Genomic DNA, 23,257 nt, shown 5'->3' with positions numbered 1-23,257 from the left:
GCTTTGCCAGGTGGATTCTATGGCATTATATTAAAAAAATCTAATCTAATAAATAAATAAATACTCCGTTGAGGTCCCTTCCCTCCCCAAACCCCTTGATCCCCCCCCCCAAAAAAAACTCCAGGAATTTTCCAAGCCAGAGTTGGCAACCGTATGGTGAATTGGTTTTTTGCCCAGTGGAATCAAGATTTCCCCACAGAACTGAAAGCGAGGGGGGAGGCGGGCGGGCACCCCCCCGTTTTCCACCCCAGCCTCCCCCCCCTTTCCACCCCAGCCTCCCTTTCGCATCTTCAGCCTTTCGGCTTCCTCTCTTGCAGCACCCCATTCCTTCTGCACTGTTCAGCTTCCTTTCCGAAAACCGTCTCCATGGCAACGAGCAGCCACGGGGCGCAAACCGAGAAGATCTGCGGTTTCGCAAAAGGGACTTGAGATGGAAAGTTGTCATGGCAACCCTTCATCTCCCTCCCTTCTGTTCCAGCGCCCACACACAGCCTCGCACTGCGCATGTCCGTCGAATAGAAGCGAGAGGAGGGGGGAGGAGGAGGGAACTGTTACAATCGCACATGCGCAGTGGGCGCACAGTTCTGTAAGGTAAGGGGAAGGGCTTACGGAAAAGGGGTGTGGCCTAGCGGCTGGGCTCCTCTGAATAATGTTGGAGAGGCGGGAACGGAGGGACCTGGGCGGGGGAAGTGTCGATTTGGGGGGTGTCTGTGAGCTGGCAGGACCTTGGCACCTGCCTCGATCATAGTCACGTGGCTGTGCGGGGCTTTACTGTGACCTTCCAGGGCCTTGGAGGGGTTGACATGTTGAAAGGGCCTTGGCTTGTGGGAGGGGGCCTCGGGGTGGCTAAGCCCCGTAATAACATGGCTAGACAACCCTTTAGCGTGACCTGCCAGGATCTTTGGGGCTCAGGTGAGCTGACAAATTAGGGTTGCCAGCTCCAGGTTGGGAAATTCCTGGAGATTTGAGGTGGAGCCTGGACAAGGCAGGGTTTGGGGAGGGGAGAGACTTCAGTGGGTATAACCCTGTAGAGGCCACCCTCCAAAGCAGCCATTTTCTTCAGGACAGCTGATCTCTGTGGCCTGGAGATCAGCTGAAGTTCTGGGACATCTCCAGCCACCACATGGAGGTTGGCAACTCTGACAAAATATTTATGTGACCTGCACAGTCACATGACTGTATAGAACTTTGGAGAGCTCGGGATTTGGGGGTCACCTGCTTGAGCTTTGGGGTTGGAGTTAGGAAAATACAAAAAGGTCTGGATGCCATAATGCATTATGTGATCTCACAAGATCTGAATGTGTCCTTCTAGGACCTTGGCAGGAACTATTGTAACCTCATATAGGGGTGCCATCCTCCTGGTAGGACCTGGAGATCTCCTGGAATTACAACTGATCTCTAGACCACAGAGATTAGTTCTGGAGGAAATGTCTGATATGAAATATGGACTCTGGCACTATAACCTGCTGAGGTCCCTCCTAAACCATACTCTTCCCAGGCTCCACCTCCAAATCTCCAGGAATTTTCAAGCCCAGAGCTGGCATTCCCTAGGCAGTGGTGTGACATGCTGAGATGAGGTATAAACAGGTGATATGGACACTTATTTGGTATATGTCTGTGGTGTAAGTGCTGTACAGTTGCTATCTTTCCTTTTTTTAAAAAACAAAAAGGATCCTTGCAGCATATTAAAGAGATTTATTGTAGCTTTTGTAGGCTAGAATCTACTTCATCAAGTGAATGAACGAAATTCTCTGTTCTCAGGGTAAGAACTGATTGTGAAATAATAAATCTATTAGTCTCCAAGGCGCTGGGAGATTCTGGTTTGCTTTTGCTGCAACAGACTAATAAAGCTACCCCACTGGCGCTTGTAACCATCTTTGTCAACCCGCCCTGGTCCTGAGCTTCTAACAGCAGCTTAGCATGCACATATTAAATAGGCAAAACTTTTCCTGCTGGAAAGACAATTAATTTGGAAATGTTAGATGAATAAAACTAGCTTTAAAAGGTGGGACCTAGTATGAGGCGTTGTACAGAACAGAAGAATAACATGACTATGCATGTAGATCTTACGGTCTGTTCTCAACAGGGGAAGAGGGGAGAATCCAGCAAAAATGAGTAGGGAGACAGAATTAATTGAATGAGGCACAGGTAGTGCAAAAAAGTTATAAACATACAGTGTAGCGTAGTGCATATAGGAGAAGAATACAAAGGGGTATTCCACTGGTATGACAAGGACTATAGTGGGACCTGGAAAAGGGCTTGAACTGTTTGTTTAGAAAAGCTATCTATACTTAGGTGACATTCTAACCTGAGGAAGCTATAGATAATGTGGCCTAATGGTTCCTTCAAATGATGTCTTGACTAGACTCTGGTGCAGCCTGAAAAACTTCAGAACTATGTGCGATATGATGGAAAGTCAAAGGATCACTTGTTGGGGGAATTGCAGGAATAGAGAAAAACATGAAATTTGGGTAATATACAGGAGATCTGCCTAGGAACAGCTGACTAGACAGCTGACTACCTTACTTTCATGATAAATATGTGCATTCCAGCACTCTCTTGTTTGAATTAGTCCCAAGGAAATTCAGAGGCACAGGTCTATAATCCCCCTTCCTCCCCAAATCATTGATGATTTGGGAGATCTGGTTCTTTTCTATTAGGAATTAGTCTCCTTTGAAAACATTATGGAGTTTTGGGTCCCAACTCTACTAACTTTCTCCACTGAAACCTGGAGTTACCCATAATAAGGAGGGGGGAAAGGCCTGTTCTCTGTGCCTTTAATAGAGGCTTAATAGGATCATATTTACAAGGTGATATTTATTTCCTTGCCCTCGAAAATATAACCTCCTCATTTCTGCACATTAAGCCTCTTAAAGGTATAGGACATTTTTTCTCCAGGCAGTTGGCAACCCTAGCTGAATCCTGGAGTTCTACTTTCCAGCCCCTCTCTCTGTTCTCACCACACTCCTAAGAGAACCAGAGAATCCTGGTCTTGCATCTGTGATCAGTTCTGTGTAATTTCCTGTTCTCACTCCCTCCATACCTTTCAATTTCATCAGCATTGGTGGAGAGCTGATGCATTTCCTGGAGATGGTTGCTAACAACTAAGTTGACAAAGGCAACGAGAGCGTGTGATGTTGGCAGGAGAGACCAGGAGGTCGTACCAGAGCATAGCAACAAACACTGGTCATATATCTGACATAAGAGTTCTCCAGTAGAGAACCAGGTACCTTCTAGTAATTACTTTTTGTGGGAGGGGGTATTCAGGATGCAGATGTTGGGGAGGCAGATATTTGAACAGATTTGAATAAAAGTGTGTCATAACTTGTGATAAACTAATTTGGGGCAAGACATTATTCTTCAACTTAGCCTGTTTCAAAGAGTTGTGGGGTGTGTGTTAAAATCTACATTTAGATCCCTTAGAGGAAGGATAGTATATGCTATACCTGGAAACTAAAGTAGAGGGGTCTGAGAATGGTGTCAAGACTAATGAACGCAAGTTCACTTTGGTGGTCTGTGAGATTACAATGGAAATAATTGAGGGAAATGCTGAAAAGCAGGAGGCAAATTGCTTCTACCCATTGCTTTTGTTTTTGTTGTTGCTTTATGTTCATATCTTTTGCTTCGGATTTTTATTGGCTTTGTCATCTTACTGCTTTGTTTTGATTGGTCATTATGAAATTTTGGTTGTTCTATTTGTAAGTTTGAAAGTACAAAGCAGTATGTAAATAACGATTAGAGCCTAGAGGGCATCTGGGGAAAAGTTTATCATGAAAGTCCATTGTCTGATTGCAGGAGAAGATTTTGGAGCAAAGCATTTATTATCTCAAAGCAAAGAATTTCAGAAAGGGACAAGGAATTCTCACCTTCAGCACGCTCTCTGTTTTCTCATTCCTTCTGTCTGCAGGAAGAAAGCAAAGATGCCGTTCTTCAAATCCGCCTCAAGCCTCCGCTCAGAGAGCAGTGATTTGGACTTGGAGGGCCTTGGTAATTTCCTTGGGAGGGAAGGAGAATATTGCCATGGGCATGTTTGCTTTGCCAGAATCTACATGGGGAGGGGGGCGGGAATTTTACAGCACTGCCTAGCGTGTGAATTCAGCCAAGTGTCATCTGATGACACATTTTTTCCTTTCATTGGAATGGAGAAGCAGAAAGGTTCATTTTCTGGCTCACTGCTCCAGTTTGCTTTGACCAAGGCTGAGAACTTAAGAAGAGCCCTTCTGGATTCGATCAGGCTTGTCTAGTCGGTTTCCAGCAGATGGCTAAATGCTTTGGGAAAAGTTGTAAGCTGGGAATGCAGAACCAGATACTCTGAGGTATACTGCTTCTAATTATGGAGGATCTCGATAGGAGTCATGTCTACTCTTCAGGTTTTGGCGAAGGTCTGCCTTAATTTTGCCTACCTCTCTGCAGCGCTGTGCTAATTTGAGACTGGAATCAAAATACGTGTTTGCACTTCTGAAAGCGTTTCGGCATCTGCTGCTTTTACCCCGTGGCATAAAATGCCTTCATCCCTTCAACCTAATCTCTGGGAGATGACAGAAAAAAAGCTTCTGTTGTTTCATAGAGCAGTTATGCCAGAACTCTTTGAACATCGTTTCAATGAGGGTTCCCAAAGGCCCATAACTATTGCGTTCTTTAAATGCATGTATATACCATGATGTGGGGGGGGGGATGTGGTTGGTAAACTTCCTGTGCGTACTGCTCAGCCTAAAGATGAATCCCATGCCTAGTTACCTGGGAGTCAACCCCACTGAACTTATGGGTAAACACACAAAGCATTACACTGACTGCACAATATACTATAAAATCTCTGTGTCATAACTCGTAGACTCAGATACACATCTGGTAGTTTCATAAAGATTCTTGGCAGGAAGTGTTCCTTTAGTGCTGTTCCAAAAGCAATGATATGGGAAACTATGAGGAGGACAATAAGAGAGATTCTTGCTAAGAAGATGCAAGATAGCTCCCTGTTATGAAATGGGTATAACTAACAGTGCCCTCCAAAGCAGAGTTCCATCTTTCTCAGTTCATTGAAGTCAGTGGGCTTAGAAAGGCATTACTGGGCTCGGGGTGGCACTGTAAATCACTGCATGTTGCTGCAGACTGGAAGTGGAGGCCATGCTGAAAAACAGGGCCAGGTGGGGAAGCATAAAGCCAAAACGAGAGCTGAGAGGATCATTCCTTGTTTGACAATCCAATAAAATGATAGATATTTCCCTCAAACTTTGTCCAAACGACTAAGAAAGAGGTTGGTGAGTTTTTGTTTTTTCTGCCGAGCCGAAGTATTTCTGTGGAGAGCCAAGGGAGCCAGCTTTCGAAAGGGAACAGAGAGACAAGGCCTTTGTATGCAAAGAATGAGGCCAGAGAGACAGAACCGGGACACCTTGGCTGCTGTCCACAAGCCTTGGTTGGCTTTACGAGTTCCTTTTAAGACTGGGCCTCTTTGAGGAACATTGGCTTTGGGATTAAATTAAAATAGCTGAGGTACAAACTCTCTAATCCTGGCCAGTTTATGTGAGATGTAAACTGAGCATGAGTCAGTGGCTGCGTGAGGTTTCAGAAAGTGAGTCGCTGAGAGCCAAGCTACAAGAGACGAATTACAGGAGGAGGAGCATGTGAAGGGAGCTGCAATGTTAGCCGGAAACCTGAGCTTTAAAAGCGATCGGAAGGCTCTGTCAATTTCCCCTCCCTACAGAGCCAGGGAGAGGCTGCTCAGAGGGTTTGTTAATTTCCTCTTTGCCTCCAGAAGGCTCTGTCAGTTTCACCTCCCCTTCTAAGAGGCCAAGAGGAAATAAACAAACCTTCTGAGCCCAAATCTCCTGGGCTCTGTAGAGAGGAAATTGACAAAGCCTTCTGATCTCTCTTAAAACTCAGCTTCCCAGCTAACATCGCAACTTCATATGCTCCCAGGGCTGTAGCGAGGATTGCCGGCACCTGGGGGCAGCTTCAGGGCTGTTGCCGCCCCCCTGAGCACTTGTGTGCGTGCGCTTTGCACACTTACACACCCAGACTGCACGATAACATCACTGCATGTGATGTCATCACGCAGGGCACGCCACTGCAAGCCAGCTGCCCCATTGGCGCAGTAGGCAGCTGAGGCGGTGTGCAAGTGGCCGTCCAGCCCTCCCGCTCAGTTGCCCTGCTCGCCGCCCTGGCTGCCTACTGCACCTGGCCCGCAGCTGCTGTGCCCGGCCAGGAGCGTATGCTGGCGGCAGCAGCAGCAACTGAGTGGGAGGGCAGAGGTGGGATGCAGGCACTCAGCCACCAGCACTGCTGCCGTCAGCTCCATGGAGCTCAGTGACCCCTCTTCGTCGGCACTGGGGGCAGGCAACCCCTCTGCTGCCCCCATACCTCCAGCCCTGTGTGTAATTCATCTCTTGTAATTCGTCTCTTGTAGCTTAGCTCTCATTCTCTGGAAATATGGTACTCAAGGAATCAAGGGAGCATTTTTTGCCAAGAAAAGGGTGTCTGTAAGGCAGGGTTCAAGTGGACCATGTAGGTGGAATAAGGGCTTATGCAGGGCTTTGAGTGTTTGGGCTTGGCCCTGTGACACACAGTGAAATATCCTGAGGAAAGCAGGTAGCTATATGCCCTCCAGTGCTGGTGTGAGAAAACCCTGCTGGTTGTGGATTACACAGCCTACGCTTCACTTCCATCCTACAATCCATCCCTCATATTTGTGCTAACTGGCTTGGATTAGCAGAGGCTAAAGTGCCTGGGCTACCTGTATCAGGAGCCTAAAAGCAGCACCAAACTGGCCAAACCCTGAGTGAAGAAGCCATCTTGTCTCAAAGGGTGAAGCACCAACGGATGACTTAATGCAGAAATTTAATATAGGTCTCCTTATCCAATCCTTTGGCTACCTGGAGGTCACTGCCTGGAGTGAAGAAATAGACATACAGAGACTCATCCCATTTCTGCCTCTAATAAGCAGGGTTTTGTAATATCTCCCAAACTTGCAAACCTGTTTGACTAGAGGTCAGAAGAAACTGGTGTGTGCATGTGGGATAGGAAGCAAAAGCTTATTACAAATTGCTTGCAGCTTTCTTTAAAGCCTTATTGTTGTCTCTAGCCTAACATGTCTAACAACTGGAGTTAATACGAAATGCCATTGGTGGTAATAAAGCCATCCTCGCTTGCATGGCGCATCTCTGTGCCAAATACAGGGTGGAAGCGCTCTTTTTTTCTGTGTCTTTGCTCTTGATGGTGTCTACCATCATTCTTACTCTGAGCATGGTAAAATGGGTCCTTCAGCAGGGAGCACCCCGCCATCCTTCAGGGAGGAGGAAATGACTCCTGGTAGGGGACAATGTTGGCCTTTCTAACCACTGTTCCCTTCCTTCTTCCTTCCTTGCCACTTGCATTGTGGTCCACCAGCTGAAAGCGAGTTGGCCAAGCTCCAGCGCCAGTTCCGCCTGTTGGAAAGTCAACGTCATGCCTACACTTTGGAATCCAGGGAGACCATTCGTAGGCAGATGTACGTATTCACCTGGCATCTTTTACCAAATTCTGGCTCCCTAGAAATGCATGAGTATGAGAGAGTGATGGGGGTGGTGTGGTGAATTTGGTTTCATGTTTGTGTTTGGGTTCCTCTTTGTATTACAGCAGAAAGTTATGGTCTGTCTTTTTAAACGAGTCAGTTGACTGCTTTCAAGAGAACTGGAAATGCCTTCAGAGCAGCTCTGCTTCCAGAGATCTCCTCCTTCCCGCAAAAAACCCTTGTTTCTTTTGCTTAAGCAGGTTTCCCATGTTTTGGAAACTCTACAGAAACTTTGCAGTATTTGTTTGAGAGGCAGAAGGGGCATGCACACTCCCCCAAGCTGGGATCTCTATTTAAAACCAAATAGGTGTGTGTGAGGGGGGCTAACTCCAGCCTCAAACTGCTTTGAATGTCTCAGTTCTCACCTTCTGGCTTTCAGCTGCATCACGGTTTGGTGCGAAGTTTGCTGCACTTTTCTGTTTTCGTAGGGGTGGTGGTGGTATCTCTTGGCCTTTGTTTCTGGCACAGGTGTGGTTGTGTGTTGTGCCTCTTTGGCCATGTCCTCTCTCTGTCTTTCATATCTCTTTCTGAAATATCCGGTTCTCGTTTGGGTATTGTACATCTCCCTGCAAAAAATTGTAAAATGAACTTCTAAAAACTCCCCATCCTCTACTGGTGATGTAGATATTGACCTAACAGAAGTGTGCATGGCAACTAATAAGCATGTGACAACATATAATTGGCAATTTTGTTTGGTTACACCAGTCATGTGTGTGTGTGTGTGCGCACATATAAGCTGTACTTCTTTTAACAAACTATAATCCTCACCCTGCTGTCTATCACACACATGTACTTGCACACGCAAGTACTTGATGCCTTACACAATGATGTGTGTTCTCAAATTAGCTCAGTCTTAGATGGGACTCATGTGATTTCTCGTGTCCCACAACATCTCCACTTCCACTCCACTTCCAGAGGACCCAGGAGTCCTGCTTTCTTTGTTCCTCCTCTGAGATAATCAACTCTGCTCAGTGACTCGACAACCCCGAATCCTGGCACCCGCCCTGCTTTGCCTTGCTTCCTTTCTAGGGAACTCAGGAGTCTTCATTCCCAACCCCACTTGCTTCACTGTGAGAATTTTGTTTTACAAAGGCAGCGCTTCTTCAAAGTCAAAACACAGTGGTGCCTTTTTTCTTGCAGACTTCTTTCTTGCTTTGTGTTTGGCTATTGCAAACTACGCCAGCTGGCTCACTCTTTCGAACCTGACCCACACACCCCATCCAAAGCCTTGTGAGAGATGCGCACGTTCAGTCACCCAGCCCCAGCTTACCTGTCATTCCCATAGCTGTGCCTCCAAAGATCTCTTGGGCTGGCGTTGCCACCGATCCCAATCAAAGCTCATAGCAGGTGTCATGAAGTGCTACCCCAAGCCTGCCCAGCCTCATCCCGCCTCATTCTGCCGCCTCTCTCTTCCCCTTCCCCATTTCCCATGGGCAGGCTGGAGGTGAAGCGCCTGGAGAAGGAGAACGAGGAACTGCTACAGAGGCAGACTGTGGCCGAGAGCCGCACCAACCGGCAACGGGGGAAAGATCAAGCTGACAGTCTGCGTGCTATGTTGGGACGCCGGGACGATGTGGAGCAGCAGATAATCCAGGAGAAGAAGAGAATAGCCCTACTTGATCGAGAGGTATAGATAAGGACTGGGGACCAGGATGCTTTAGTGCAAGCCGTTTCTGTCCTGCATTTTATCCAGCCAAAAGGCTTTTGAGGCAGCTAAAACAAGGTATCATAGGAGAAAGCATTAGAAGTCATGTAATGAAAAAATTAAAAAGCGTATGTGGTCCAAGCCTTACCTATCCAGGAGCTGGACATCTAAGCAGGCCTAGTGGCTTAACACAAGAGGATTGCATTCCAATACATTGGAAGAGGAACTCCACATACTCAGAGCCCGAGGGGTGGGGAATATAGGAACATCTAGGGAAACAATGTGTTTTTCTCCTCTCCCCAGCATGTTCTGCCAAAGAGCAATATTGGAAAGGGGGCGGGATGTGCATCTGGGGAGGAAGGATGATGAAACAGTTGGGTGCTAGGACTCCTCAGTCTAATCTCCTGAGTCAGAGGAGCTACGAGAAGAGTCTTGGGTTCAGTGCTTTCACCATTGTTGGTTTCTGTTGCCTTAACCCCATCCTTCCTATTGTTGATAGATCCAAAGTTGGGAGAAGCGTTTGGCTGTCCAGAAAAAGGAAGTGGGCGGTGGACACTTGATCCAACAACAAAAGTCCCACCTGCAGAAAAGGGTACAGACCTTGGAGAACCAGCTAGACAGGGTAAAAAAAAAAGGCCGTTATTATCCAGGGGAACTGAGAGGCAGGACTCCTTGGTTGTCTTCATTTTCACACTCATTTTTCATTTCCAGGCCACCTCAAGATTCAATTCTCAGCTTGTTGTCAACTCACAGCTACGTGAGGACCTAGAAATTCTCCAGTTTGGACATGATCGCTTCGAACAGCTTTATAAGCATCTAGAGAAGGTAGGGCTGTGCTAGCAGATGGTGGAACGTAACTGGCTGCATTTCTGAAGGGCACTAGAGTTACATCAAAGGTAAGCAAAGATTCTGTTACGGAATTTTTGGACTTTGTTGCCTGGTGAAGGCTCCAGGACATAATGGCAGGATGTGATTGGCTGTTGAAGGAGCTATATAAATCAGGATTCTCATTGGCTGAGAGACGGTCTGTCATGAAACAGAATTATATGAAATAGAAAGGGTTTTTTCTCCTTAATAAATCAATCGTGTGATTGACAAGTTCTAGGTTCTGATATGGAAGGCTATAAAGTGCCTAATTTGTTCATCAGACCCAGTATTGTCTTGAGGGTTGATACACGACCACTTTCTGCTTCCATCTTCTAGCTATTTTTGCTTTTGTACGGTGACCCAGATGGAATGTTCCTAGGTTAAAGGAGTCTTCACTGTGGTTCAGGGTGTGTCAAGTCAACCTATATTTGATTAATTTGATTTTGAGTTTTCCCAGTTGATCCACTGTTGACACTTGAGCTGAATCAACCACTCCACACAAGAAGTAGCCATATTTCATTTCATTTCAGTTTGTTTATTTTATTTTTTTTTATCTCCAGAACTCAGGGCTACTGATGGATTCTCTAAGGCCAGAATTACACCTTCTGTTTTGTTTGGTGATGATCCTTTTAAAAGACTTGCCCCCTTTTTACAATTCCTGCTGCTGGGACTGATTTGTCAGGGGGGAGGATGGTGCGGGAGGGGAGGGCTGTTTCACTCTTTCCCCCCTTGTTGCATTTGCAGAATTTCAATCCTCCATTGCCCCCTCAAGATAGCAGACCCAGTGCCTGCGTTTGGAACAGTGTGTGTGTGTTGGGGAGAAAGTCTTTTAAAATGATCGTGTAACTAACCGTAGCTTGTGATTCTGCCCTGGATTGTTCTGTGCAAATGCACCCTCCAGTTTTAGCATATCATTGCAAAGGCTTGTGTTGGATGATTTGTGCAGCCGGTTCTGAGGGGAAGGGAAAAATCACCCAAGGAATCCTATGAGTTTAACACATGCAGTGACAACTCAGGTTGGAAGGTTAAAAAACAGTGGCAAAACATATGTATCATGCTCTGTGCTTTTGCTGTGGAGCGGGTGACAGCGGGTTGGAGAGAAGGGAAGGGCTGTGATTGGGCCCGTAAAAGGGAATGGAACTTTGGAACAGGGCACTAAAGTTGTATTGTAGTAAGAGGATAGATCTGAAAACTGCCTCTCTCTGTTTTGTTTCTCAGGAGCTGCTTGAAACACGACAAAACATTGGGGCTATGATCAACTCATCCACAACTGCCTACGATGCAAGGTTAGAGAAGGGAGAAACTGCTTCTATGCCCCAGGGAAAAGCATACCCTATACCCATATGCTGACCCCTTACTGCTGTCAGATTGTAACTTCTGTCGCTGGGGGTTGATTGCTCCTCGCTTACTTGGCTGCCTTCTCCCATTCGCAAATTATGACATCTTCAGAGGTCCAAGTCCCACTTCTCCTAAGTTCTAGCCTTTACTCTGGCCTCTGTAGGCCTTGGGGCTGAATATAAGCTGCACTAGAAGAATATACATCTACTCCAAGCCTATGCTTCAAAATGCAAAATTCTTACATATTACATAAATCCATCTTTCTCCTTAATTTGCATTGTTTGTGCCCATGATGGGCCAGGCCACAAACTATGGAAGGCACCAAAGTCCCTCAAAACCTGGAGGTCACCTTCATAGTGCTGCCTAGAAGCTGCCCAGGCACTTAGTCTCCGTGGCCATAAGGACTGTTGCTCTAGAAAATTTATTCTTGCACTGCTCTAGTTTTGCTCAGTACCAAATTGTGTGCTCGCATGAAGTCACACAGCACCCACAGCACGGGTTCATGTGCTGGGTGGGATCCAGGGCAATAAATTCTCTGGTTCTGTAACAGAAGACTGAGCTTGCTGTGGTGGTTGGGAGCCAGATACTTTGTTTCGTCCAGCAGCTCTGGGGGATCCAGCAGATGGCACTTTCAGTACATGAAGCTGCCTTTGTACTGGGTTGGGTCATTGGCCCAGCTGGCCCAGCATAATTCGCTCTGACTTGCACCCAGCTGTTGAAAAGTCTCCAGAAATGGTCTTTTAAATGGAGATGCTGGGGACTGAATTTGGGACCATGTGTATGCCAGGCAGATGTCCAGGGCAGTAAGATCTGAGCCAAAGAGCCTGGTCCACAGATCTGAGCCTGGTCCACAGCTCACACAGCTCTCATGTCACCCCACAAGATTTGGGCATGGGGAACAGGGAAAGTATGGCTAAGACAGCCACGGATGTGTAGTGGTTAGAGTGTCACACTAAGCTCTAGTAGGTTAGAGCCCCCCCCCCTCCGCTGTGGAAGCTTGCTAGGTGACCTTGGGCTAGCCATACACTCTCAGCCTGACCTACTCTGCAGCAATGTTGTAAGAATAAAATAGAGGAGAGAAGAACAATGTAAGCTGCTTTGGGTCCCCATTAGGGAAAAAATGGAAGTAAATTAGTCCTCCATTTATTTATCAGGGAAGTTAGGCACTGGGATTGTTAGGCTTATCCTCTCCCCTCACCGAAAAATTTTTTGTCCCTCTTTGTCCACTGGGGTAAATTGCAGGGATGAGGCACAGAACCGCCTGAGTCAACTGCGGGATAAGACAGAGAAGGATCTAAAACAGTATGACTCTGAGGTGAAAGAATTAAACTGCATCCTGGAACACGACCGCCGAATGAATGAATTCATCACCATCAAACTACAGGAGCGGAAGCTCACCAAGGAGGCACTGATAGCCAAAGAAAAGAAAGGTGTGTGAGGAGGAGATCGGGAAGGGGAATGAAGAGCCAGTATCCCTCCTGCCCTGCCATAGTGGGTGCTTCTGATCCCTTATGGCAGGGGAGCTTGAAGATGGGACCACTTTCTAATCCAGAAAGAGTCGAGTGATTGAAAGCAGGGATTCTGGAATTGAATTCAGGGTTGTACTGGGTGGTCTTGACTTAACTAGTTATTTTAATGGGTGGTCCCAGCCTACCTAGTTATTTTTGTCTTGGAGGCGTCTCCTTTATCCTTTTACTTGTGTTAGGTAAAAATATACATATCTAAAACATTACATTCGGGAGTTCTAAAATGTTTACTTTAGGCAAAGTTTTAATATATGTGTATAAATATCTATGCAGAGAACAAATGACTCTGCAGTCTGCTTAATGGATGCACGCACGCACGCACACAGACTCCCTCTCATTCTTATTAAACAGATGACAGAGTTATTGGCTCTGCCTGCATTTCTAGATCTTGTGGCACATTGTACTAGTCTGAACTGTAGTAGCTTGATCAGGGGTCATTTCGTAGAAAAAGAGCTGGAGGAACTCATTAGCATAACTCATTAGCATAACTTATTAGCATATGCCACACCCCTTGACATCACTGGAAGTGTGTCATTAGCATGGCTGATTTGCATATGCCACACGCCCTGACATCACCTATCCTGGCTGTTTTGGACCCAATCCTGGCCATTCAGGGCCGAATTTGGGCCCAAAATGGCAAAAGGGGCTGAAAATGGCTGAAAAAGGGCTTAAAATGGTCAAGATCAGGCTGCTACTGAGTGGGAGAGTGATTCACCACCTGTCAGAGGCCCGATCCAGGCCATTTTGGCCCCAATCCAGGCCAAAACGGGCCCAAAATGGCTGAGTCAGGTGGGCGGGGCCACCTGTCATGTGTCCTCTTTGGGGAACTACCGGAACTGCGTTCCTGCGCGTTCTCCCTCGAAATGAGCCCTGAGCTTGATAGTGATGGCCTTCTGTCCCATGCTTGGGCCTCCCTTCTTGAGTTAGATCCACCACTGGATTCTGTAGAGGGTCATACACAAAGATAACAGGCATTTGTTATCTCTTACACTGCTTGAAATCACTTTCTTGTACTTCTGGTAAAAGGTGGAAAGCTGTCTTGCCCTTTTAATGCATGTTTGTGGATAGATTAGTAGGAGTTCCAATAATCACTAGGCATTTTGAACCCGAAGCTAGGAGTTTGGGAGTAACACAGATCTGAGAGTGTGACAGGAGTGGTTGGAACCAGGGCTTTTAGACTCTCCTCTTTTCCATCAGAGCAAGAGTACAAACGGCGAGGGCCTGAGGAAGAGCTGCTTGAATCTTACCAAGACGCCGTTGAGAATTTGCTGCAGCTGACGGGCATGAATTCCCTGGATGCTGTCCTGGATAAATTCGTTGCAGGTGATGTCCGTGGGGAAAGGACCCTTTTCCTCTGGGAAGTGTAGGCTGTGCTTTGGGGCTGCCTTGCGCAGGGAGAGCATCCCAGGATGAGATTTGGGGGACCCTTTCCATCCTGGGCATGCTGGATCCCATTTGGCAGTGGCTGGTTTGAGAGTAGGAACCCACCTGATGCTTTTCCTTCCTGCTTTAGAGGAGGAACGGAACTTTGCCCAGTTCAACTACGTCAGTGAACAAAACAACCAACTGGAGCAGATCCGAGAACAAATTGCTGAGGTGAGGGAAGGAGATCTGAGTTCCCAGTTTCACTGTCCCCCCCGTCCCCCGGTCAGAAATACTCCTGAGGTCCGACTTTTGCTGCCAGGAAAATTACAGTCCACATTTTTAGTGGGGAGGGGCAGGGTGAGGTTAGGAAGCTGATTTGGCTATTGGAATATATGCAGAACAGCCAAGTTATCCCAGTGTGGGTGGAATGTATCTCTCTCTGGTGGCAAAATTTGACAATTTCTAGATGCAAATTAGAAGCACCAGCTACTAGATACTGGAATAATATAGATTTGATACGGATTTCAAGGAGGAGCACAAATGTATGCTGCCCATCATAGCCAAGACAAATTTATGGCTGCTTCCACATGTCAGTGATTTCTGTGATTCTTCTTTCTGTTGCTGTTGTGAATGCAGAGACGTTTGCGGCAGTGATGGAATATCCACCTGATAGCTTTCGTTGCCTTCCTTCCCCTCCCCCATGTCACCCCTCCCCGTGCCACCAGAGTGCTATTTCCTTCTTCTTTTTAAAGAAAATCAATAATTGGCACATAGCTGTAAAGCTCAGCGAAATGGCAATTGCTGATCTTTTTTTAAAAAGCCACCTGGTGATATGGTAGTGGGCTGGCAGTGGCAACTGCGGGATGCTGGGGAAAGGAAAATGGAGCTGATACAGGTGGGACCTGCAAAAATATGCTCTTTCCTGTCCACATAGTGTGCAAAGGTGCTTTGACTACAGGCTTTCCCATGAGATTGTTTGGGAAAGATCACAGAAAAGCGGGGGAAACATACAGGCTGTGGACAATGACAATGGACAATTTCCTGTCTGGACACAAAACCTTGTGGAAGCAGCCATGTTGCATGTGGGCAAATTGGTACGTTCTTTTAAAAAACACACACCATGTATCTGTCCATTTATGGCTCTGAAGGTAATCAGTATATTGACTTCTGATGGTTCTGGGTTGGGGCTTCATGGCCCTTTGCCATGAACGAGTGCGCACCTCTGCTGTGCACTGTGCCTGAATGAATGCGCATCTCGGCTCCCTAAAACATCTCAGGCCCTCCCAATTTGTGAACCTCTATCAGAGGAAGACATTCCCTTCAAGCACCCTCCATTATCATATCTAGCCCTCCACTTTGTTTTGTGCACGGTGCTCCCTGGCAATGGCCTCCTGGAAAATACACCTGCCTACCTCCTGGAACAGTAGAAGCGGTTCTTCTGTTCCATACCTTTTCCCAACTTTGTCCTTCAGCTCACTCATGAGATAGAGACAGTCCAGACACAGGAGGCCCAGAAAGAGGCAGAGAAGTTGTCACGGTTACGGGAAGCCGAAGCACAGCAGGAGGAAGTTTTGAATGAGATAAAGCGGATCGAACGTCTGTTGAAGTCCCGGACAAAGATTTGGGAGATGTTCAAAAGTGGTAAGAAGCAAGCAGCAGAGATGGAAGGTTTTCCTATCACAGGAGCTACCCTTGAAGAAGCACAGAGACTGCTAACGGGGAAAGGAGGGCCACAAACATTTTGAAGCTCTTTGTTGTTTTTGGTATAACCTCAAGGGCTAAGAACTTGCTGTTGTCTTAAAACTGACACTTTCAGGCTGCGCTATTACATGCCGGAGAGTAGATGGTGTACTCCCATAGCAATCTTGCAGATGTGTGGAAAATATCCAGCAGAGTGACAGGCCAGTGTTCCATGAATTGTGGGGGTGCCTTATGACTTGACTTGTCCTAAGCGCCTCCTACTGCTAGTCACCCCCAGTGTACCAGTTCTATCTATGATGGCTTGAGAAACTATGAATTAGATAGCCTTTGGTCTCTGATTGTGCAAGGGCTCATTGAAGTCCATTGATCTTGAGCAAATAGACATGCTAATGCAAGTGGAAACATGCTCCGTGGCAGAGGTGGCAGAGGTGATCTAGAGCACAAGGAACTCATTCATAGGATCTCAAGCGAATGTTTCCTTGGGCTCCGTATGAGAAAGCACAGAGCAGCTGGTCTTCACATCTCCGTGAACAGTGGAAGAAGGAGGAACAGTGGTGATGGGTAACAGAAAGGAAGACGCAGCATCTCTGAGGTCTGATTAGAGAAGCTGTGTGAGCTAACAGGCTAATAGATGAATGAGCAGACTGGATCCAGGAAGGACAGCTGAAGACGGGGATGAGCGGCTCTGTAGCCTGGGAAGGTGGTGGGGTAGGGCAAAGTGGTGTGAATACAGGAAATATATTTGCTGTAGTCTCATTATCCTTGAATGTGGAAGTGGGAGCAGTTTTTGGTGAAACTGATTGACAGGAAGCCCTACACAAATGCAAAGAAACATTTCTGCCTGCCATCAAGGCTGGAGGTGGATGGTAGGACTTCAGAGAATAGAAAGGGACTTGAGAGGCTTCACTCCTCACATGGTACGCACATGTTTTTCCATAGCTGCTTCCAGTCAAAAAGGCTTTCCAAGTTTTGGAAACCTTGCTGAACTTGTTTTATCGGATGCAGAGGTAGGTTGAGAGAGCACGCTGTGAGCAGTGATCCATCTTTTAAAAAAAATAATGACTTCTTGTTCCAATACATGGTTCGTAAGATGTGACAGTCGCTGGTCAGCTGAGACGGCTTGTAGGCAGATTTGCAGAGCATCTCTCTGTCAGTTAGTTATTGTCCATAAGGGTGGATGGAAACTGCCCAAGACCTCTGGGCTCTCTAGGAGACATTGGGAGAGTCAGAGCTTTGGGAGCCATTCATTCATTTCACTTTCTCTCCCACTCCTCTGGAAGAAATCGAGTCTCTGTTTAGCAAGCTGCAGTGTGATCCCTCAGTGCTGGAGAAAATGCTGGGAGGGTCAACAGCCGCCCAGGATGAGAACATCGCGATCTACATGGGCTTGATTGAGCAAAAGATCAATGACTTATTGGCTATGTATTCCTACGTGATTGCTGAGGTATGCAGGGCAGATTGGCAGGAGGAAAAAAAGAGCAAGGGCTGAAGGAGGCGTGGGTGGGGCGAGGGGGAATCGTTTTTCATGCTTTCAGCTCATTGGAGAAAAGGGTTTTTCTGAGAGTCTTCTAGGATTAGAGGGGGCAGCCCAGTCCTAGGGTTACAGTTGTTGATGGAAAGTGCTGTCAAGTTGCTGCAGACTTACGGCAACCCCATGGGATTTTCAAGGCAAGAGACATTCAGAGGTGATTTGCCGTTGCTTGCCTCTGTGTAGCGACTGTGGACTTCCTTCGTGGTCTCCCATTCAAGTACTAATCAGGGCCAACCCTGCTTGGCTTCCATGATCCAATGAGATCAGGCTAGCCTAGGCCATCCAGGTCAGGGCACAGTCACTGTTACCCTGTGGTGTTTTATTAACCTTTTGCAGGTAAGACAAGGAAATAAGTCTGCTCACATACCTTTCCCGAAAAATTACTTTTTAAAAAATTCTGACATGGTGGTCCATGTATTCTTCTGTGGAAATTTTATCTAACTGCCCCAGTGTAGGGGAGAAAAACCATTACTTTGGAACTGTGCGATGCAATTTGTGGTGGCTGAAAGCATAATGGTACCTCGTTTTCATTCCATGAGCATTTGTGTCTTTAATTTTCTGAAGCAGCGAGAACTAGAAATCCTTTTAAAAATGAAAACCAAGATACTAACAAAAGCCACAACCAATATTTTGCTCAGTTTTTTTGACTGAGTAGAAGAAGTGGATTGATCTGGGTTAGTAGAAGAGGCAGAGTGGCCAGCTGTTCGAAGTCTGTGTTTTTTATTTTAAGGTGTGGGGGGGACTGCTGGCCCAAACAATATATTCTGTTCCTCTTTAGCAACAAGACAAGCCATTTGATACTTTGGAGACGGTGCAGCTGATCTTGGGACAGAAGCCTGAGCGTCCACCTCACCGGCTCAGCATTCGGCCACCTACTTCTGGGTATGAAGCAGGGTAATGCCAAATACCGCCTTGAATTTTCCCACTGCCCCCAAAAAAGGATATGAGAATGCTGAAATCCTTAAAAGCAAAATAGGGGCAAATGGGTTAAAGCCACTAAAGATTGTTTTTAAGATGTTTAGAATGGGAGTGGAATATACTGCATTAGAGCTAGGGAGTTATTGGCCTCCCCATTTTTTAAATTATTTTTCTACCTACCCTATCACATTCTTATCCTACCTTTCCTTCAGGGAGTTAAGGCTGGTGAACCTGGTTCTCACCAGCCTCCCGTGAGGGGCTTGGGCCAGTTGCTTCCTCTCTCCGCCTCAAACTCGCCCAGTGAGCTTCATAGCAGAGTGGGGGTTGAAGCCCGTAGTCCAACCACAACAGCACACTGGCTTTTCTTCTCCCCAAAGGCCATTTGCCTCACAACAGGCAGAAAGTCAACAGGAACAGCTTATTTATTTATTTATTTATTTAATCACATTTCTAGACCGCCCTCCCCGTCAGACGGGCTCAGAGCGGTTTAACAACAGATTAAAAACAGATTTAAAAAGCAGCTTCCCTGCTACTGAACTGCTGGGCCTAGAAAAAGCTGTACTTGTTGTACTTTCAGCTTGTCTAACTGCTGTCTAAACCCATAAATCCCCTTCCTGGAAAAAAAGAGGCAGCTACTGTAGTTAGAACAGAAGAAACTGAAAGCTAATATTTCAGGGATTTTTTTTAAAGAGGAAAATGAGATCTAGTAGATCAGAGGAAGGAAGGCAATAGCAAGAATCCCTGGGATTTCTCAGTAGGACCAGCATTCTTGAATTCTTTGGGATTTAATAGGGGCTACTTTTTTTTTAGAAGAACAGAAAGTAGGATTGGTTTGTATTGCTTTGTTATTATTGTTTTAAACTGTTTTGAATATAAATTACATGGAATGTTTTTACTTACTTGTCATCCGCCCTGGGCCTGCTTCGCGGGGAGAGTGGAATAAAAATCGAAAGTAAATAAAATAAATAAGTAAATAATAAATTGGAACTAGTGCATGGGATCCTCTCTTTGCCATGCAAATTCCGTCTTTTTCTCCGTCCTTTACAGACCAAGCCATGACTTGCTCATTGAAGAAGACCAGAGACCCTTGACTTACGCAGAGCTCAAAGAAAAAGCCCTGAAGGAGGTGGGTACAAGCGGGAAGGTAGGCCTTTGGAGCAGGGTGGAGTTGAGAAGAGTTCAAAAAACAACAACTCTGCACTTCTCAATTCTTTGGAAGGGGTTGGTGTGGATGTTAGGAAGTGTTTTTATTAAAAATATTCATATATTTCTAAACTAACTAGCAGTCTGATAAAAGACACACAACACACAGTTGAACTCTATCATCCCAATAACTTGGAAAGCATCCTGACTAGGTCAGCGGTGAAACAGAACAGGAAAGAAAGAACAAACGAAACCAAACCTACAAACCAGAAAGACACTTCAGATGTCATCCAGAGTAAGGGGTCTTTGCCTGGCATCTCAAAGCATCTGAAAGCTGAGCCAGTTTCCTTGGAGAAGTTCTGTACCTTTGGGGCCACTGTAGATAAGGCCTTTCTGTGACGTTCCCAATATATATCCCATAAGGGAGCCACTCAAGCACCTGTTTGGTAGACAGCATAGAGAGGAGGGTGCCGCCACCCAGCTGGCTCCCAGACGTCAGCAGAGCAGGACGTGAGCAGTAACTCACTTCTTGGCCCCTTGTGTCCTGCCGCTTGGCCCTTGTGGTAATGGCTTAGATCTGGCCAGTGGCTGCGCAGGCCCAGGAAGTGACAAGTGTCCTTGCTTGGGGTGAAAAGAATGCCTTGAATCGGCCCTGAGAATTGTGTTTAGCAAAGTTATGATGAGTACCTTCTGCTTCGTGTTCTTACAAACAGGTCTCTAGCATGAAAACATTCTCACAAACAAGCAAGATAGGTGAAGGATTGGTACTACTCTTAGCTAAACTACATGAGACCAATTACACGAGGATGCTCAAGTGAAGGAAGATGCAATGTTAGCTGAGAAGCGTAGTTTGAATTTTACCTCTCTCTAAAGAGCCAGCAAAGATTGCTCCTCAGAGGTTTTGTTAATTTCCTCTTTGCCTCCCTGAAGGCTCTGCCAATTATTAACAAACTCTCTGAGAAGTGATCTTTGCCAGCTCTATAGAGGATGGTGAAATTCAAACTACGCTTCCTAGCAGGGCCGGTGCCAGAGGCTTTGGCGCCCGCGGCAGCGTGTGCGCGCGGGCGCGCCACGGACTGCGTGATGACGTCATTGCAGACGTCATCACGCGCCGCAGGGGGGCTGGGCGGCGTGTGGAGGACCGCCGAGCGCAGAAGCTGCGAGCTGCTGCTGGAGCGGCGCGCGGAGGCTGCTCCGTACGCCGCCCCAGCAGCAGCTCACGGCTTCTACGCCCAGCTGGGGCGGAGGAGTGCATAGCAGAGCTGGGGTGGCTGGCTGCAGCAGTAGCTGCAGCCAGCCCCGTGCTGCCGCCGCCACATGCCCCAGCCGAGCGCAAAAGCTGCGAGCCGGGGCTGGGGCGGCGCACGGAGGCTGCTCCGTGCGCCACCCCAGCAGCAGCTCACGGCTTCTACGCGCAGCTGGGGCGGAGGAGTGCATAGCAGAGCTGGGGTGGCTGGCTGCAGCAGTAGCTGCAGCCAGCCAGCCAGCCCCGTGCTGCCGCCGCCACATGCCCCAGCCGAGCGCAAAAGCTGCGAGCCGGGGCTGGGGCGGCGCACGGAGGCTGCTCCGTGCGCCACCCCAGCAGCAGCTCACGGCTTCTGCGCCCGGCTGGGGCGGAGGAGCACACAGCGGAGCCAGCCAGCCCCGTGCTTCCACCGCCGCCGCCCCCACACGCCCCAGCCGGGAGCAGAAGCTGCGAGCCGCTGCTGGGGCGGTGCGTGGAGGCTGCGCCCGGCTGGGAAGTGTGGCGGCGGCAGCGGGGCTCGAGCGGCGCACAGAGGCTGCGCCCGGCTGGGGTGTGTGGCAGCGGTGGTGGCAGCAAGGGGCTGGCTGACTGGCTGCAGCAGTAGCTGCAGCCAAGTCATGCCAGCTTCGCTGCGCGCGTCTCCACCCCCCAACACCCCTTCCAGCGCCCCTCCAGTGCCCGCGCGCCCGAGGCCACCGCCTACCTGGCCTCCATGCGCGCGCCGGCCCTGCTTCCTAGCTAACATTGCATCTCCCTTCACTTGAGCGTCCTCGTGTAATTCGTCTCGTGTAGTTTAGCTCTAAGGACCATGTGTGGCTGCTCCCTCCCCATTTTAACTTTTTTCAGAACTGGCATGCATGATTTGTTAGAAGACAGTAACCTGGTGGATTTCTCCCGTCTGCAGGTCCTGAGCAGGCCAGAAACACCTTTCCACAGGAGAAGCATGCAGCCTGACGTAGCCAGTGTCCGGGTTCGGGCGAGCGGATACAAGAAAACACCACATGCCTCTTGACTTGAGTAGGCAGTCTCATCGCAATCTGGACTGTGCCATGCAAAGGACAGAAGTCGCAAAGCCATAGACAGGGTTGCCTGGTGGTCTGGTTCCCTGCATTGCTGCCAGCACCCTCTGCAGATTTCCCCACATTTGGGATGATCGGCGTACCAGGATGTAGCCTTCTCCTTGCAGAGGCTTCTGGTCTGCTGTGGATTCTGAAAGATCTTCCTCCTTCTGGCGAAATGTCCCTTCTATTGACTGCTCGCTCAATCGGGATAGTCCTGCTGCATAGACAGTACACATCACACAGCCTGCATGTTAACAAAGTACTTTGCTTCTGAGCTGCCTGTTCATTTACGTCTCTCAATTTGACTCCAGATTCTCTTGTGAAGAGGAAACATACCTTGAAACACATGGTCTCTATATTTTCTGTCTCTATAACTTCTGCCAGAAACTTCCTGTGGAGGAAGCTGTCCTATGACTTTGCAGTGTAGCGAGCTCATACTTCCAGTAACCCTCTGGGCAAAAACACCCAGTTCCCTGATGCTTATGGGGGGATATCATTGGGCTAGGAGCAGGTACCTGAAGCTCATGATGTTCTCTCCCCTCCCCATCTAGTGTCCAAAAACTGGCACCTTCCTGTACTGTGTTTGTTTGTTTTTGTCTGCAGCATCAAAATAAAGTCTCCCCTACTCTTAGACCGAGTAGTTGAGGCACAAGACAAGGGTACGTCGCAACTCCTTGGATGCGCTTGAGGAAATCAACCGGGTTTAAAGCACTTGACTACGAACTTAACTTGTGTTTCAACACACACATGTAGTCTAGTATGTGCCTCAGAAATTGTGGGTTTTAACTGTGTGTGTTGTGTGCTGTGTTAAGCCTGCACAGAATACCAGCTGCATTGCGTGTGCAATATATACACGAGTTGTGCAGATTACATATGGATAAAGTGCATGAAAACTGTACTTTATAGTGCGTGTGTGAGGGGTCGTTTCCCATGTGTGTGTTAAAATATAGTTCTCTTAGCCCAGATTTTTAGCACAAATGTTTTTAATACTCAACTATTTTAACAAGGATGATGACCTCATAATCTGCCACACACCCCAGCCCTTCCTTTATAGTGCCCCCACCCTTTTGTAATACCACAAAGAAGAATCTTGGGGCATACATTCCGCTACTCCCAAAGACGATCATCATGGAAAAAATCTCGACAGTTTCCCTGAAGGGAAATGGCAGGATCGGGCCATGGAACATGGGGGTGGGGCTTATGTGTGTCTGTGTTGAAGGGCGTGCAAGTAGGCCCTAGTGCCGGAGGGGGCACTCGTACACAGTCCCTGCAACAGGTGGGAACAAAATTGTATCGGGTTTTTGGATTATCAGTGCAAATTGAAAGTGAGATGATTAAAATGTTGAATTGATGAGATTGTGGCTTTTTTTTTG

The 23,257-nt window shown here is 47.5% G+C and overlaps 1 protein-coding gene across 2 annotated transcripts; it reads left to right on the top strand.

The window, feature by feature from the left end:
- Nucleotides 1–829: 829 nt before the first annotated feature.
- Nucleotides 830–23,209, top strand: ODAD1 (outer dynein arm docking complex subunit 1). 2 transcript variants are annotated; one of them, XM_054993570.1, is made up of 16 exons: nt 830–912; nt 3,060–3,226; nt 3,908–3,987; nt 7,381–7,480; nt 8,981–9,170; nt 9,688–9,810; nt 9,900–10,013; nt 11,274–11,341; nt 12,636–12,823; nt 14,117–14,242; nt 14,433–14,515; nt 15,757–15,925; nt 17,266–17,429; nt 18,295–18,398; nt 19,482–19,560; nt 21,728–23,209. In XM_054993570.1, the coding sequence occupies exons 3-16, from the start codon at nt 3,921–3,923 to the stop codon at nt 21,833–21,835; spliced, it is 1,683 nt and encodes a 560-aa protein (XP_054849545.1). In that variant the 5' UTR covers nt 830–912; nt 3,060–3,226; nt 3,908–3,920; the 3' UTR covers nt 21,836–23,209. The 2 variants fall into 2 exon arrangements, with proteins under 2 accessions (XP_054849545.1, XP_054849544.1); XM_054993569.1 differs by having other exon boundaries at nt 18,295–18,410.
- Nucleotides 23,210–23,257: the final 48 nt, after the last annotated feature.

Source organism: Eublepharis macularius, chromosome 12, assembly GCF_028583425.1.
Source record: "Eublepharis macularius isolate TG4126 chromosome 12, MPM_Emac_v1.0, whole genome shotgun sequence".
In the NCBI taxonomy this organism is placed as follows: Eukaryota; Metazoa; Chordata; class Lepidosauria; order Squamata; family Eublepharidae; genus Eublepharis; species Eublepharis macularius.
This window is presented reverse-complemented; position numbering and strand designations above follow the sequence as displayed.

What these genes read in the sequence shown, in the direction of transcription:
- ODAD1 (XM_054993569.1), top strand. Translation starts at nt 3,921, where the DNA reads ATGCCGTTCTTCAAATCCGCCTCAAGCCTCCGCTCAGAGAGCAGTGAT. An exon ending in TTTATAAGCATCTAGAGAAG is followed by an intron (nt 10,014 to 11,273) that starts GTAGGGCTGTGC and finishes TTTGTTTCTCAG; the next exon opens with GAGCTGCTTGAAACACGACA. An exon ending in AAGAAAAAGCCCTGAAGGAG is followed by an intron (nt 19,561 to 21,727) that starts GTGGGTACAAGC and finishes TCCCGTCTGCAG; the next exon opens with GTCCTGAGCAGGCCAGAAAC.